Raw genomic sequence first — 12,995 nt, forward strand, 5'->3', positions numbered from 1 at the left:
TTTCTGTATTGTAAATCGAGTCAGTGTAAAACTGGGCTAGTTCCTCTAATAAAAGTCTAGTTCTTGTAAAACTGGGTTAGTTTCTGTAAACCTGGGTTGGTACCTATAATATACGTCTAGTTTCTGTAACCTGGGTTTGTCCCTGTAAGATAAATCTAGTTGCTGTAAAACTGGGCTAGTTCCTGTATTGTAGGCTAGTCCATGTTAACCTGGATTAGTTCCTGTAAACTTGGGTTAGTTCTTATTGAAACAGGTATAGTTTTTTGCAATGTAAGGCCATTCAATCTGGGTTTGTTCCTGTAAAACTGAGTTTGTTCTAGTAACATAAAGCCAGTCTTTGTGAAACTGCTAGTCACTGTAATGTAATGTGATATAAAAGCAATAAACATATATTTGTAAATGATTTAATTCTGTAAAGCTGCTTTAAGACATATTCCATTGCTAATAGTTATTAACAAATACAACTGAATTGAATAATGCTAGTCAGTGTAAAACTGGGCTAGTTGTAATATCATGCTAGTCAGTGTAAAACTGGGCTAGTTCCTGTATTGTAGGCTAGTCCATGTTAACCTGGATTAGTTCCTGTAAACTTGGGTTAGTTCTTATTGAAACAGGTATAGTTTTTTGCAATGTAAGGCCATTCAATCTGGGTTTGTTCCTGTAAAACTGAGTTTGTTCTAGTAACATAAAGCCAGTCTTTGTGAAACTGCTAGTCACTGTAATGTAATGTGATATAAAAGCAATAAACATATATTTGTAAATGATTTAATTCTGTAAAGCTGCTTTAAGACATATTCCATTGCTAATAGTTATTAACAAATACAACTGAATTGAATAATGCTAGTCAGTGTAAAACTGGGCTAGTTGTTAAATGTCATGTGGCAGCTGTGTATAAAGTAGCTTAGTGCTTTATAGCATTATCCTTCCAAATGTGTTCTTTCTGACTTTCCTCTTAATGAATTTTCATGTACATAAAATTGCACATACAAAATATCACTTTGCTCATTGCTTTGATAAATTGTGTGTAATAATCTGAAGGGAATTTTTTTGCCTGCGTGTGAGCTCAGATTTATTGACACACTGCCTGCCAGGCCTCGTGTTTGAACTTGTCCGAGCCGACATGCCTCGGATTTTGCATTTTGTTTGTGATTTGCACAACAAAGCTGTTCGTTTCCTGCGCGGCCGTCATGTCGAGTCTGTGTCGGTGGTGGTGGTGGAAAGCTGTAAAGTACAGCGGGAATGTGGTTGTACAGGCACGTGACCCTGGTCTGTTCTGAATAGGTGGAAATTGCTGGCTAGGCTGATTATTAGCAGAATAGAACGAGGTGAAAGTGTCTTGCTGATGAAAAATGTGTGAACTGACTGGTTTAAAGCACATTCTTACTTTCCTCTGCAACTGAAAATAGCATAAAAACTATATAATGTCATGCGTCAGTAATGATTTCATGTAAATGTATCTTTTGAGAAAATATCAACACCTTTTGACCAATCAGAATGGAGAATTCGACACTGTCTGTCTGCATTCGCTTACAGCACTAAGGGTTTTTTGTATGTTAGGACCAGGCAGAAGGCACTCGGGTCCGTCTCCTTACCGAGCTGTCTAGACGTGCCTGAACAAAACCTGCATCTAAGATTTATTCTTTATTTTTGACGTTCTTTTTGGTTGCGTTGTTGTTGTTGTTGTTTTAATACTCAGTCGCCTGCAAACCTTTGAACGCTGAATTATCACAATAAAATAGAAATAATGCAGTACATGTTTGCTGTATAAAACAAATATGGTCATTTTTATTATTTAGATTTGGCATGACTTCATTTTTTTTCTTTAAAGTAAATAAATAAAATATTTTTGGTATTGTGTTTGCGATGCAGGTTTGTTGTAATGGCTTAAGGGTATTTTTAACCATATCAAGTTTATCATGAGAGACTGTAATACACTGGAATCTAATGACTATAAAGGTGCTATTAAACTGGTATAGTTACAGTAAAACTGCACTAGTTGTAAAATTGATTGGTTTTTGTCAATCCGGGCTCGTCACATGAAAATGAGTAGCTGTGAACCTGGCTTAGCTGCTATAAAACTTTTATTACTGATTACTTTCTGTTTTTTTTATTGTTAGTCACTGTAAATGTGTTACAGTTTAAGTTTTATTGTTACAGTAAGTTAAAATCCTGATAAAAATACATTAATAAAACAGGGCTAGTTATTATTCTAGTAAAGTTACAGTAAAAAAAAAACATGAAACAGCAATAAAAAGCTTGTACTGTATTATATTCTAGTCTGTATCATAATATAACTATAATATAATATTATATAAATTATTTATATATAATATAAAACTTAAACTTGGTGTTGATCTGTTGATGATTTTATTTATTTATTTATTTATTTATTTATTTATTTTTTGGCAACTCTAGTTTCTGAAAACCTCAGTTACTACTGTAAAATTGGTTTAGTCAAAGTAAAACTGGAATAGTTACCTAAAAATGTGGGTAGTTACTTTACAGATAAGTTAGTTATTGTGAAACCAGGCTAGTTACTAGTAACTCTGTTAGTTGGTTTATAAATGGGCTAGTTGCAATGAAAAACTGGGCTAATTACTGTAAAATTGGACTGGTTTATTATAACTGGGCTAGTTACTGTGAAATTGGACTGGTTTATTATAACTGGTCTAGTTAAAGTAAAACTGGGCTAGTTACTGTAAAATTGGACTGGTTTATTATAACTGGGCTAGTTACTGTGAAATTGGACTGGTTTATTATAACTGGTCTAGTTAAAGTAAAACTGGGCTAGTTACTGTAAAATTGGACTGGTTTATTATAACTGGGCTAGTTGAAGTAAAACTGGGCTAGTTACTGTAGAAATAGGTTAATTACAGTAAATCTGGTCTAGTTACTATAAAACCAGACTAGTAATGTAAAGTGGACTAGTCAATGCAAACTTGGGCTAGTTCCTTACAAATATGCTAATCACTGTAAACCTTGCCTGGTTATTGTAGAAATGTGCTAATCACTCGGAACTAATTAAAGTAGATCTTTTTTTGTTAATTAAAAGTCGGAAACGACGTTAACGTTACAGCTTTACAGAATTACAGCATCGAATGACTTTTGGCTGTTGCCTTTTTTCCTCTACAGGCATCAGGATTCTGTTTCCAAAAAGGAAAATGCAAGTTAAAGTCCCCGTAACTAAAAATAGGTCAAGCCCTCGTTCCGTTTTTCTTTTCTCTGTCCCAGTGTCTTTGTGCGTTCATGTCCAGGCAGTGAATTTGTGCACAGAGCCGGATATAAACCCGAAGCCGGAGAGAGGCGTTTTGGAAAATCTGAGCGAATGGTCCGAGCTCTGGTGAGCTTCTTGACAGCCGCAGAGAACATAAACAGAGCTGCTTATGTAAGCGTGGCGTGCTATCTATTACACACAGGGTAGTTAGTTAGTTAGTGGTTTGGAGTCTCGCTCGGTTCCTGGTGCCTGTTTTGTCTCGCTGTGGTTTTATCTGGTGATGTGTAGAAGTCGTGACCGGCGTGAACAACATGTCAGGCTGATGAATCATCTATGTTTGGTTTTGGGCTGTGACACAATCATCTTCATCATTATTTAATTCAGCATGCAGTTAATGCGGTGAAAATCCAAACAAAATCCACATGATCATGAAGTCACGTCACCGTAAAACTGGCGTAGTTTTTTTTTATTAAAACAACCGACGGTGTTGCATCGTCACACGGCATTCCATCGTCACGTCTCACAAATAGGCATTGTTAAAGCTTTTTAATCAACAATTTTCACATATTGTGTAAAAGAAAAACAACAATAAATAAAATTAATGTTTAATTTGTTTAATTTAGTTTAGCTTTCATTTAATTAATTTATGGGATTTTTTTTTCTTTCTATCTGATTTTTTATTAATTTTTCATCTGTATTTTTTTACTTATGTTTTATTAATGTTGCTCAATAAGGCAAAACTAGAAATTAACTTTATGCACAATATGCAAGACATTAAATAAAATCTATTTACAAAAGTAAAAAAGAAACCTGTCAAATTTGATTTCTTCATTTCTAATTTTGTTATCAGCACAATAATGCGAAAGTAGAAATTGAGTTTTTATTGATATTGTGCATTTATAAAATACTGACAAAAAATGCAAGCAGAAGAAAAGTATAAAAATGCTTTTAGGTGTTTTATTATAATTTTATTTGATATTTACTGTGTGAAATTGAGTGTGTCTGCTGAAACGACTTCACGTCCTGTTTGTGAATAAATGAATATTTTCTGGTTGCCAGGTCGTAGTGCGGCTCATCGTGTCCTGGAGCGTTACCGAGCTCGCTCTCAGGAGCAGGCCGCTCTGAGCCGAGGCCTGAGCCGCTCCATGGGCTCGCTGCCCACTCGCGATGAAAACTTCCAGCAGACTCCGCCTCCATCCGAGTCCTCTTCTGAACCGTTTGCACGACAGCAAAAGGTTAAAGGTCAGCTGACGGAGCCGGACCGCCGATCCATGCCAAACAACAGGAAGAAGAACTGGGCGTCGTCCGTGGATTTGGCCTACTTGGACCCAGAGTTGCTGCGTTTCGGGGCGCTGGAAGAGGCCCGGCGAGGAAGCAGCGCCCTCAGCACACGCTCCTACGGCAGGCCCAAGTCGGCATCGAGGGTCCGAGACGTGCCTTATGGAGATTTTGAAGGTTTGGCGGTCAGGAAAGGTCATCATCGCTCTGCGCAGTCGGTGGGCGGAGCATATGACAAACTTCGGGAGAAACACAAGAAGTTGCACGCGCTCAGTCAGGCCATAGACGGTGAGTACGCGTTGAATAATTCATATGAACACCGTGGAGGGCCATCAGGGTCAGAAAGGTCTACTTTACTGGCCTAAACTCTATCACATCAGTCACTTACATTCTGATATATTTTTGTCTATAAATAATAATTAATTATTCCCAAAAGTCTATTCTCTTCACTCCATAGAGTTTCTCTTGTGTAGTTTCTCTATAGTGTAAGTTTTGGTTTGAGTTTCTGTCCAATCAGATTTCAGCTGTCACATTGCGTATCACCATAAGACCAGCACTGTGAGCACTGCAGGCTTTTTATTTTTTATTTTCTTCGAACAATAAAATGTATATTATCCCTAAAGCTGTTGTTTAGCCAATCTGACTGTGATTTGGAAACACCGGGGCCATCTAGCATGCGTACAATAACGTCTGCATTTTCACGTCCTTTGATTGGCCGGTCAGAGAGTGTCACTAGTCAGAGCTCGCAGCCCGCATCTGTAGCAAACTGCACAAACTCAAATCTATTTTAATAGCTGTTTTATTTTTTAATTTTTAATTTTTTCTTTCCATTTTACAACGACTGACAAAAAAGAAGAAATCGATTTGATCACAGATGATATAAACATAACACCATACAGTCATTTTAATAAACTGATAAACCAGGAAGTGTTTTCAATCAATCGTTATTGACTTTTTATTTAGGAAATATTTACACGCGTGAGGTCTGTGAGCTCCACACAATATTTAGAATGTTGTATATTTATTGTATTAAATTGCATTTTAAGGAGATTTTTCATCTGACGTTCATAAAAGGAATCTCCGGGTTCAGAGTCTTGAAGTCTTCCATTAACAGAGCAGTTTAAGTAGAACATGTTGCTGTGGTATAAGAAGAATAAAACAGGCGGTCGATAGCTGCTCCTCTGCACACCGAGAACCTCCCAGATCTTAATCATCTCTGGACGTCAGGTTTTTCTCTCTGTGTTTTCCCGTCCTGTTAAAGCCCCGGCTTTTCCTGGCATGAGCCGCTGCGGCGGCGCTTTAACCCAGGGAACCCGAGGAGGTGCAGGACAGACTTTCAGTTTGAGTGTCCGACTATGGCGGAGTTTTTTCATGACTCACTGTGGCAGCGGGGTCCAGATTCCTGGAACTAATTAGAGCGATGTATAATTGTAGCCTTTCAAAAGCTCGCTGTGTGTGTGTGTGTGTGTGTGTGTGTGTGTGTGTGTGTGTGTGTGTGTGTCAGTGTGTCAAAGATTGAGCGCTTTGAAGTGATCATTAACAAGCATGAGAAGAGAGAAGAGATTTTTTTCTTCTTGAATAAGATGTCCATGAATCCCAGCCTGAACGTCGAAGTGTATCGAGAAAAAAAAAGGTATTTCTGGAACCAATTTTAGCTTCAGAACAAATTGTACTGTAGGTGTTACTGTAAAACACTCGTTCTAAAATGTTTCCGAAGGGAAGGAGTCTCCAGTAACAGTCAGCGATAACGAAGATAAAGCTGTAACCTGTCCAGCGTCAGCAGGGCATCAGGACCTAACTTGGAGAAATTGGAGTTGTGACTTTTTTCTGAGCTTCTGATTGGCCAATTTTCCGCCCCAATTTCTCCAATTGACCAAATCCTCAGATCTTGTAGTCCTTCCGCATTCCAAACACCAAAAGTTCCCATTTACATGTGTATTCAAATCTGTTCTCTGCTCTTTGATGGACCTCCCTGATCCATCCTGATTCCCCGTTTTTGAATGTTCTCATCACCATTGTTTCTGAGAATGGCCTTGAACATGGACCGCTGGAAGATGAGACTAGTGTGGATTTAGGCTCAGGTCCACACTACACAGTGGTCCTTTGTGAGACATGTTCCTGAGGAGGTTTCTTGTTCATGTCGTCTCATGGTCACCTCTGGTTTACTCATTATGGAAATCACACTGGTGGGAGATCTGTGTCTATATAACGTCTAATCTGTAATGAGGATCCGAGTCTGCAGAGATGATGAGCTGTACTTCTGAACTTCCTGTGTAGAAGACTGGCAGACGCCCGTCTCGCCCCCGGCTCCTCGTCTGCGCCTTCTGCTGGTTCCACTCCTGCTTTTTGGGTCACGTAGAGTCTCTGCTCCGGGTTACGCCACGCTGCCTGACAGGAATCTCCTCCGCCGTTATTACGACTTCAGCATGCGTGATGGACGAACCCAAATATTTTTCTTTTTCTTTTTCCCCCCACAGCTCGAGTCCGAGCCGGAGGGGAAATCGAGCACGGAGCGTTTTTCTGTAGACGTGTCGTCTGGCAGCGTTTAATTTTGTGGTTTTCTTTCTTTTTTTTGCTTTTGGTCTCGCCGTCTCCACACTCGGTCCCGGCCTCCGTTGTTTCCTTGTTTCATGCCCGTGGCGTCCTACAGACGGAAATGATTCGTTTTTACAGTTTTGTGTGAGACGCTGCAAAATAGAGAGACGAGAAAAAAAACGAGAATTTATCAATCAATTTTAAAAAGTAGCAGTAAAACCTGGTAAAAATTTCAGTAAAAAGTCGTTTATTTTACTGCTGATTTTCACACAGACAAAAATCAACTTTACAGAATTTAGGAAGTGAAGGAAAGAAAAAAGAAAGAAAAACGGGGAGAAAATTAAAATAAAGAAAGGATGAATGGGGGGAAAAAGTAGAATGTATGAAGTAAAGAAAGGAAATTGTGTAAGTGTTTTTTATGTAGGTGTTTATTGTCATGTGTAGCTGTTTGTGTAGGTGTTTATTGTCATGTGTAGCTGTTTGTGTAGGTGTTTATTGTCGTGTGTAGCTGTTTGTGTAGGTGTTTATGGACGTGTGTAGCTGTTTGTGTAGGTGTTTATGTAGGTGTTTAGCTGTTTATGGATGTGTGTAGCTGTTTGTGTAGGTGTTTATTGTCGTGTAGCTGTTTGTGTAGGTGTTTATTGTCGTGTGTAGCTGTTTGTGTAGGTGTTTATTGTCGTGTGTAGCTGTTTGTGTAGGTGTTTATGGGCGTGTGTAGCTGTTTGTGTAGGTGTTTATTATCGTGTGTAGGTGTTTATTGTGGCGTGTAGCTGTTTGTGTAGGTGTTTATTGTCGTGTAGCTGTTTGTAGGTGTTTATGTAGGTGTTTATTATCGTGTGTAGCTGTTTGTGTAGGTGTTTATGGACGTGTGTAGCTGTTTGTAGGTGTTTATGGACGTGTGTAGCTGTTTGTGTAGGTGTTTATGGACGTGTGTAGCTGTTTGTGTAGGTGTTTATGGACGTGTGTAGCTGTTTGTGTAGGTGTTTGTGTATCTGTATTGTATGTGATTGAAGCTGAACCTCACCTGTAATTATTTATGAAGGTTCCTCGAGATGAAGAACAGGAAGTGAGATTCCGCCGGTGAACAGCAGTATTTCCCACATCACAGGAATCCCGCCTCATTTCCTGTTCACGATTAGGTGTGTGTGTGTGTGTGTGGGGGTGGGTTGGTGGGGTTGAGAAAGAAGCAGACACTCATGCTGTTTTACAAGGGGAGAGAGTGGGGTGGGGGTGAGGGGAGAGAGAGAGAGAGAGAGATGGAAGGAGGGATTTGAGGATTTCAGCAGGAGCTCATTATTGTTAGTAGCTCAGTGAATCGGTACTCGAGGAGGAATAGAAACAATATTATTGCACTCAAACTGTAAAAATCTCCTCGAATGAATCCAGTGGCTCTCGTTAATTCTGCGCTTTTCTTCTTGCCAGTAAAATATACGATATACGAAGCGACTTCACGCCTCCTCCTTCTCTTTCTCTTCACTTTTTCATTAATTAATCCTCATCATCCATCTTTCCATCCTTTTCTCATTCCTTTCTTCTTTCCTCTGACCTTAATTCTGACCTTTTAATTTTCAATTCTATTGCACCAGTTTGTGTTCGAGACGCCAGCATGAGGTTTAAACCCAATCACTGCACGCACACACACACACACACACACACACGCACACACACACACGCACGCGGGTGCGATACGCCACGCCGGTTCGGCCTCATTTCCCCCGTACATGTTGTTGTTTGGCGCCGGAGCGTACCAATCTGTCCTGGGGATCTGGTGCAGGAGTGGGCGGAGCTTCACGCTGCACTGCTTCTGAATGCCGTCTTCAGACTCTGGTTTTGGGTGAATTTTTTTGCTTGTTTGCATTTTTGTGAATGAGCGTGAATTTCTGCTCTTGTTTCCTGTTTTTCTTCATGACTAAAGAACAAGAGGCAAAGAGTTATTACTTATAATCTGCTGCTTTAATCTGATGGTGTGATCTGGTTTAATCCAGTTTAATCCTTAATCTGGTGCTTTAGTTCATATACATGCTTTTGCAAAAGTGGTTTAGTCCGTGAAAGTGATGCTTTAATCTGTACACGTGATGTTTTAATCCGCACACGTGGTGGTTTAATCCGGTGTAATCCATATAGCGTGGGTTTAATCCGCTGCGTGTGGGTTTAATCCGGTGTAATCCATATAAGCGTGGGTTTAATCCGCTGCGTGGTGGTTTAATCCGGTGTAATCCATATACGTGTGGGTTTAATCCGCACACGTGGTGGTTTAATCCGGTGTAATCCATATAAGCGTGGGTTTAATCCGCACACGTGGTGGTTTAATCCGGTGTAATCCATATAAGCGTGGGTTTAATCCGCACACGTGGTGGTTTAATCCGGTGTAATCCATATACGTGTGGGTTTAATCCGCACACGTGGTGGTTTAATCCGGTGTAATCCATATACGTGTGGGTTTAATCAGAACACGTGGTTGAATTGATCCATGTTGGCGGTTTGTTCTGTACACGTTTTAATCTCCACCTGTTTTCATTTGTACACGTGACTGTTTAATCTGTACACGTGGTTCAGTGTGTTTCCTGTAAGAACTTCATCACACAGTCTCATGCAGAAACCCATCTGGAGCATCCCAGGTCCATCAATAAATGGCTTGTGTGTGTTTGTGACATTTTTATTATTATTATTATTATTATTATTATTATTATTATTATTATAAATCTTATTCGAATCCCAGCTTGTTCGGACGAAGCGACGTCTCTCGTTCTGGTTCTGTTCGTTTCTCAGTATCATGATGTCATGGTTCATGTCCTCAGATGAAAAGTCTCCTTGTTCTCGAGCGCTAGGATTCAGTGGCGCACGTGGCTCACGCTGCCACACGGGCCGGATCGACAGGTTCAGCCGAGATGCTGAAGTGCTGCGTCAAAGAAACCAGGGCACAGTTAAAATAATCACTGTTTAGATAGGTGTATACACACACACACACACACACACACACACACACACACACACACACACACACAGATCAGCTGTAGTCTGAACTCAGGAATAAACAAATCTAATCACTCACTAGCAGATTTAAGACCCAAATACTAGAGTGTATTTATTTCTGAAGCAGATGTTTCTGGTACAATACAGATGTATTTCAACACAGGAACATCTGTATATCCAAAATGTGCTGCAGATGTGTGTGTGCTTTTCATGATGGAATTTAGTGTTTGATTAGATTTTGATTGACGTACTGGATGAAATGCAGAAATGAGTGAATTATTCATTGTGTGTGTGTGTGTGTGTGTGTGTGTGTGTGTGTGTGTGTGTGTGTGTGTGTGTGTGTGTGTTTGTTTAGATCCTATGCACACACATAGGAGTTATCAGAGTGACTACAGCTCGTCCAGTGAGAGTCCATCAGTAACATCATCAGACCCAGACTATAGACATGGTGAGGATTTTCTCTCTCTCTCTCTCTCTCTCTCTCTCTCTCTCTCTCTCTCTCTCTCTCCCTCTCCATCTTTCTCTCTCTTTCAGACACTTCTTTACACTTCCTGGAGTAATAAAAACTCAACTAAACATCAGACTGTCTTAGTAATTACAGTTGGATCGACCAGTGAAAGGGTGATTGATGTGTGAATAAGTGGAAAGATGGTTGGATAGACATGTGGATGAGTAGATGATGTGTGGATGAATGGATGATATGTGGATGAGTAGATATGATGTGGATGGATAGTAGTAGGCAACTGAAAAAAGAGATGAAAGGATAGATAAGTAGATGTATAAGGGGTATGTAGGTATTTGTGGAACAATAAGTGGACAGATAAAAAAGGGGATGGATGGATGGATGGATGGATGAACGGACGGACGGATGGATGGAAATCATTGAGACATGGAGTTTAAATGTCATGTTGGTTTTCTCCCACAGCTAAAAGGCCAGATGATCTGAGACGCTTCATTTCACAAGTGGGACTGTCTGAGAATGACGGCCTGACACACAGACATGGGTACTGACCCTGACACACACACACACACACACACACACACACACACACACACACACACACACACACACACATATTTATCTATAAACTATATACACATTACATAAACAAAAATTTGTGAACACCTGAGGAGCAATGAAGCATTTCCGGATCTAATCAGCCTGAAATCGAATTGAACACAGAGCAGGTAACGGGGGTGGTGTTTCCTTCCCACCCGCACGTTTATTTATTCTCGTGGGTAAATTCCACACGCTGTGATTAAAATGTTGACAGCAATGTGGTCTAACCTGCTCGTGGCATTTACACAAGTCTGATAGAGATCTCCACGTGGGCATCTGATCATCAGCAGATACCTACAAATAAAATCTCCACATTTTTAACACAATAAACACAAACACCAAATCTTTCATTAATCTGGTTTTGTGGAACAGAAAATATAGTTAGTTAATTAATTGATTAATATATTAGCTGACACACACACACACACACACACACACACACGCACATGCATATGCCATTTTCCCTCCTGCCTTATAGATGCTTTCGGGGCTATTTATTTATTTATATTATTGTTATTATTGTTAGTATTATTATTGGTATAATTTTATTATTTTTTTTTTTTCCCCAATAAAGAAAATCTTAAAAAATGACAAAATATATATTTTTTTAATTTGTATTTATTTATTTATTTATTTTTAAATAAACATTAGTCTCTTTTATTTTCTCTCATTTTTTCCCCAAAAAGTAAAAAAAAATTACAAAATGAATAAATAAATAAAATCCCATGTGCTGTTTCCTGTCCTGTTTTATTTTGGCTAAGAGATCTGGGTGTTTGTTTCTGTTTTATTTATTTTATTTGATGAATTTTGTTTCTATTCTTAGTTTTCTAGCTATTCTGCTCTCTTTAATGAACGAATGAATTGTTTAAGTGGGAAGAAAAGACAGATCTGGATGAAATGAGAGGATAAATGAGATGAAGAGAACATGGATGTGGTGCTGTGAAGTGAATTTGATGCCTGTATTGATATTCAGACTAAATGATTGTTAATCCTGATGGTTTTGTGATCCTGGGATTTGACCTCACACCCTCCTGGTTGTGATCGCAGAACCTCTTTGACCCCCTGTTCTTTCGCTCTTTCTGAGGGTAGGCTGTATGATGTAGGGCAGGAGGAGACGTTCAGGACGGAGCTGCTAATGTCCAGACCGGAGGACGGGATGCGGAGACTCCAGCCGCAGCTCTCCAGATCCAGCATTTACCCCGGAGACGAGCCGCACGCTTCTATTAATGACCTGCAGGAGGTGATGAAGAGCAGCTTGATGGACATCAGCAGCTTTCAGAGTCGAAAGGCCAAGGTGGGAGATCGGTCACGGGGAGGGGAGTGGGCGTGGCTCTGCTTATAGATTTATATATTATATAATTATTTATTTTTTTTATCCATTTATTTATTTATAATTTTTTATAATTATTTATTTGCATGCATGTTAATTAAATTATTTATTTATTGGTTCATGTTGATCTCATGTATTTATTCAATAATTATTTATATTCAGGACTAATTTATTAGTTTATTAAGATTTATTCGATAAATCAATTATTGATTATTTTTTTCTATTTATAATTTTTTTTGTTTTAATTTATTTGCATGAATAAACTACACATGCAGACACACCACCATTTTTTCGCTTTTGTTTGTCATATATTTCGTTATTGATTTATTTATTCGAGGTTGTTTTTACTTAGAAAATGCTTATTCAGACGTATAAACTATTAAAATGTATATATTGAGCAATGTGCTGTGGGTTTGTTCGGTCAGATTTTTTTATTTTTAGCATTTAACTGTTCTCAGAATTTCTTTGGCCCCGAGTTTGCAAAGATGTCCACGGAGCCGTGCGTGGTTCTGAACGTTCCCTCTTCCATAATGGTACGTCCCAGGAATTTTGCATATATTTGAAAGTCCTACCTATTGGCCGTCCCGCTAAGTTGTTTGTGTGTG

The 12,995-nt window shown here is 39.2% G+C and overlaps 1 protein-coding gene across 8 annotated transcripts in view; it reads left to right on the top strand.

Annotated features, from left to right (window-relative positions):
* ptpn13 (protein tyrosine phosphatase non-receptor type 13) overlaps window positions 1-12,995 on the top strand; it is a 55,198-nt gene that overhangs the window by 18,811 nt on the left and 23,392 nt on the right. For 7 of the 8 annotated variants that reach the window (XM_046868638.1, XM_046868637.1, XM_046868634.1 and 4 more), the window contains 5 exons: window positions 4,274-4,780; window positions 10,356-10,448; window positions 10,926-11,004; window positions 12,150-12,354; window positions 12,849-12,923. In XM_046868638.1, the coding sequence (XP_046724594.1) occupies window positions 4,274-4,780; window positions 10,356-10,448; window positions 10,926-11,004; window positions 12,150-12,354; window positions 12,849-12,923 (959 nt within the window). Of the gene's footprint in view, window positions 1-4,273; window positions 4,781-8,073; window positions 8,167-10,355; window positions 10,449-10,925; window positions 11,005-12,149; window positions 12,355-12,848; window positions 12,924-12,995 lie in introns of those variants that run through there. The other variant, XM_046868640.1, reaches the window with a different exon arrangement.

Source organism: Silurus meridionalis, chromosome 15 (assembly GCF_014805685.1).
Source record: "Silurus meridionalis isolate SWU-2019-XX chromosome 15, ASM1480568v1, whole genome shotgun sequence".
NCBI lineage: Eukaryota > Metazoa > Chordata > Actinopteri > Siluriformes > Siluridae > Silurus > Silurus meridionalis.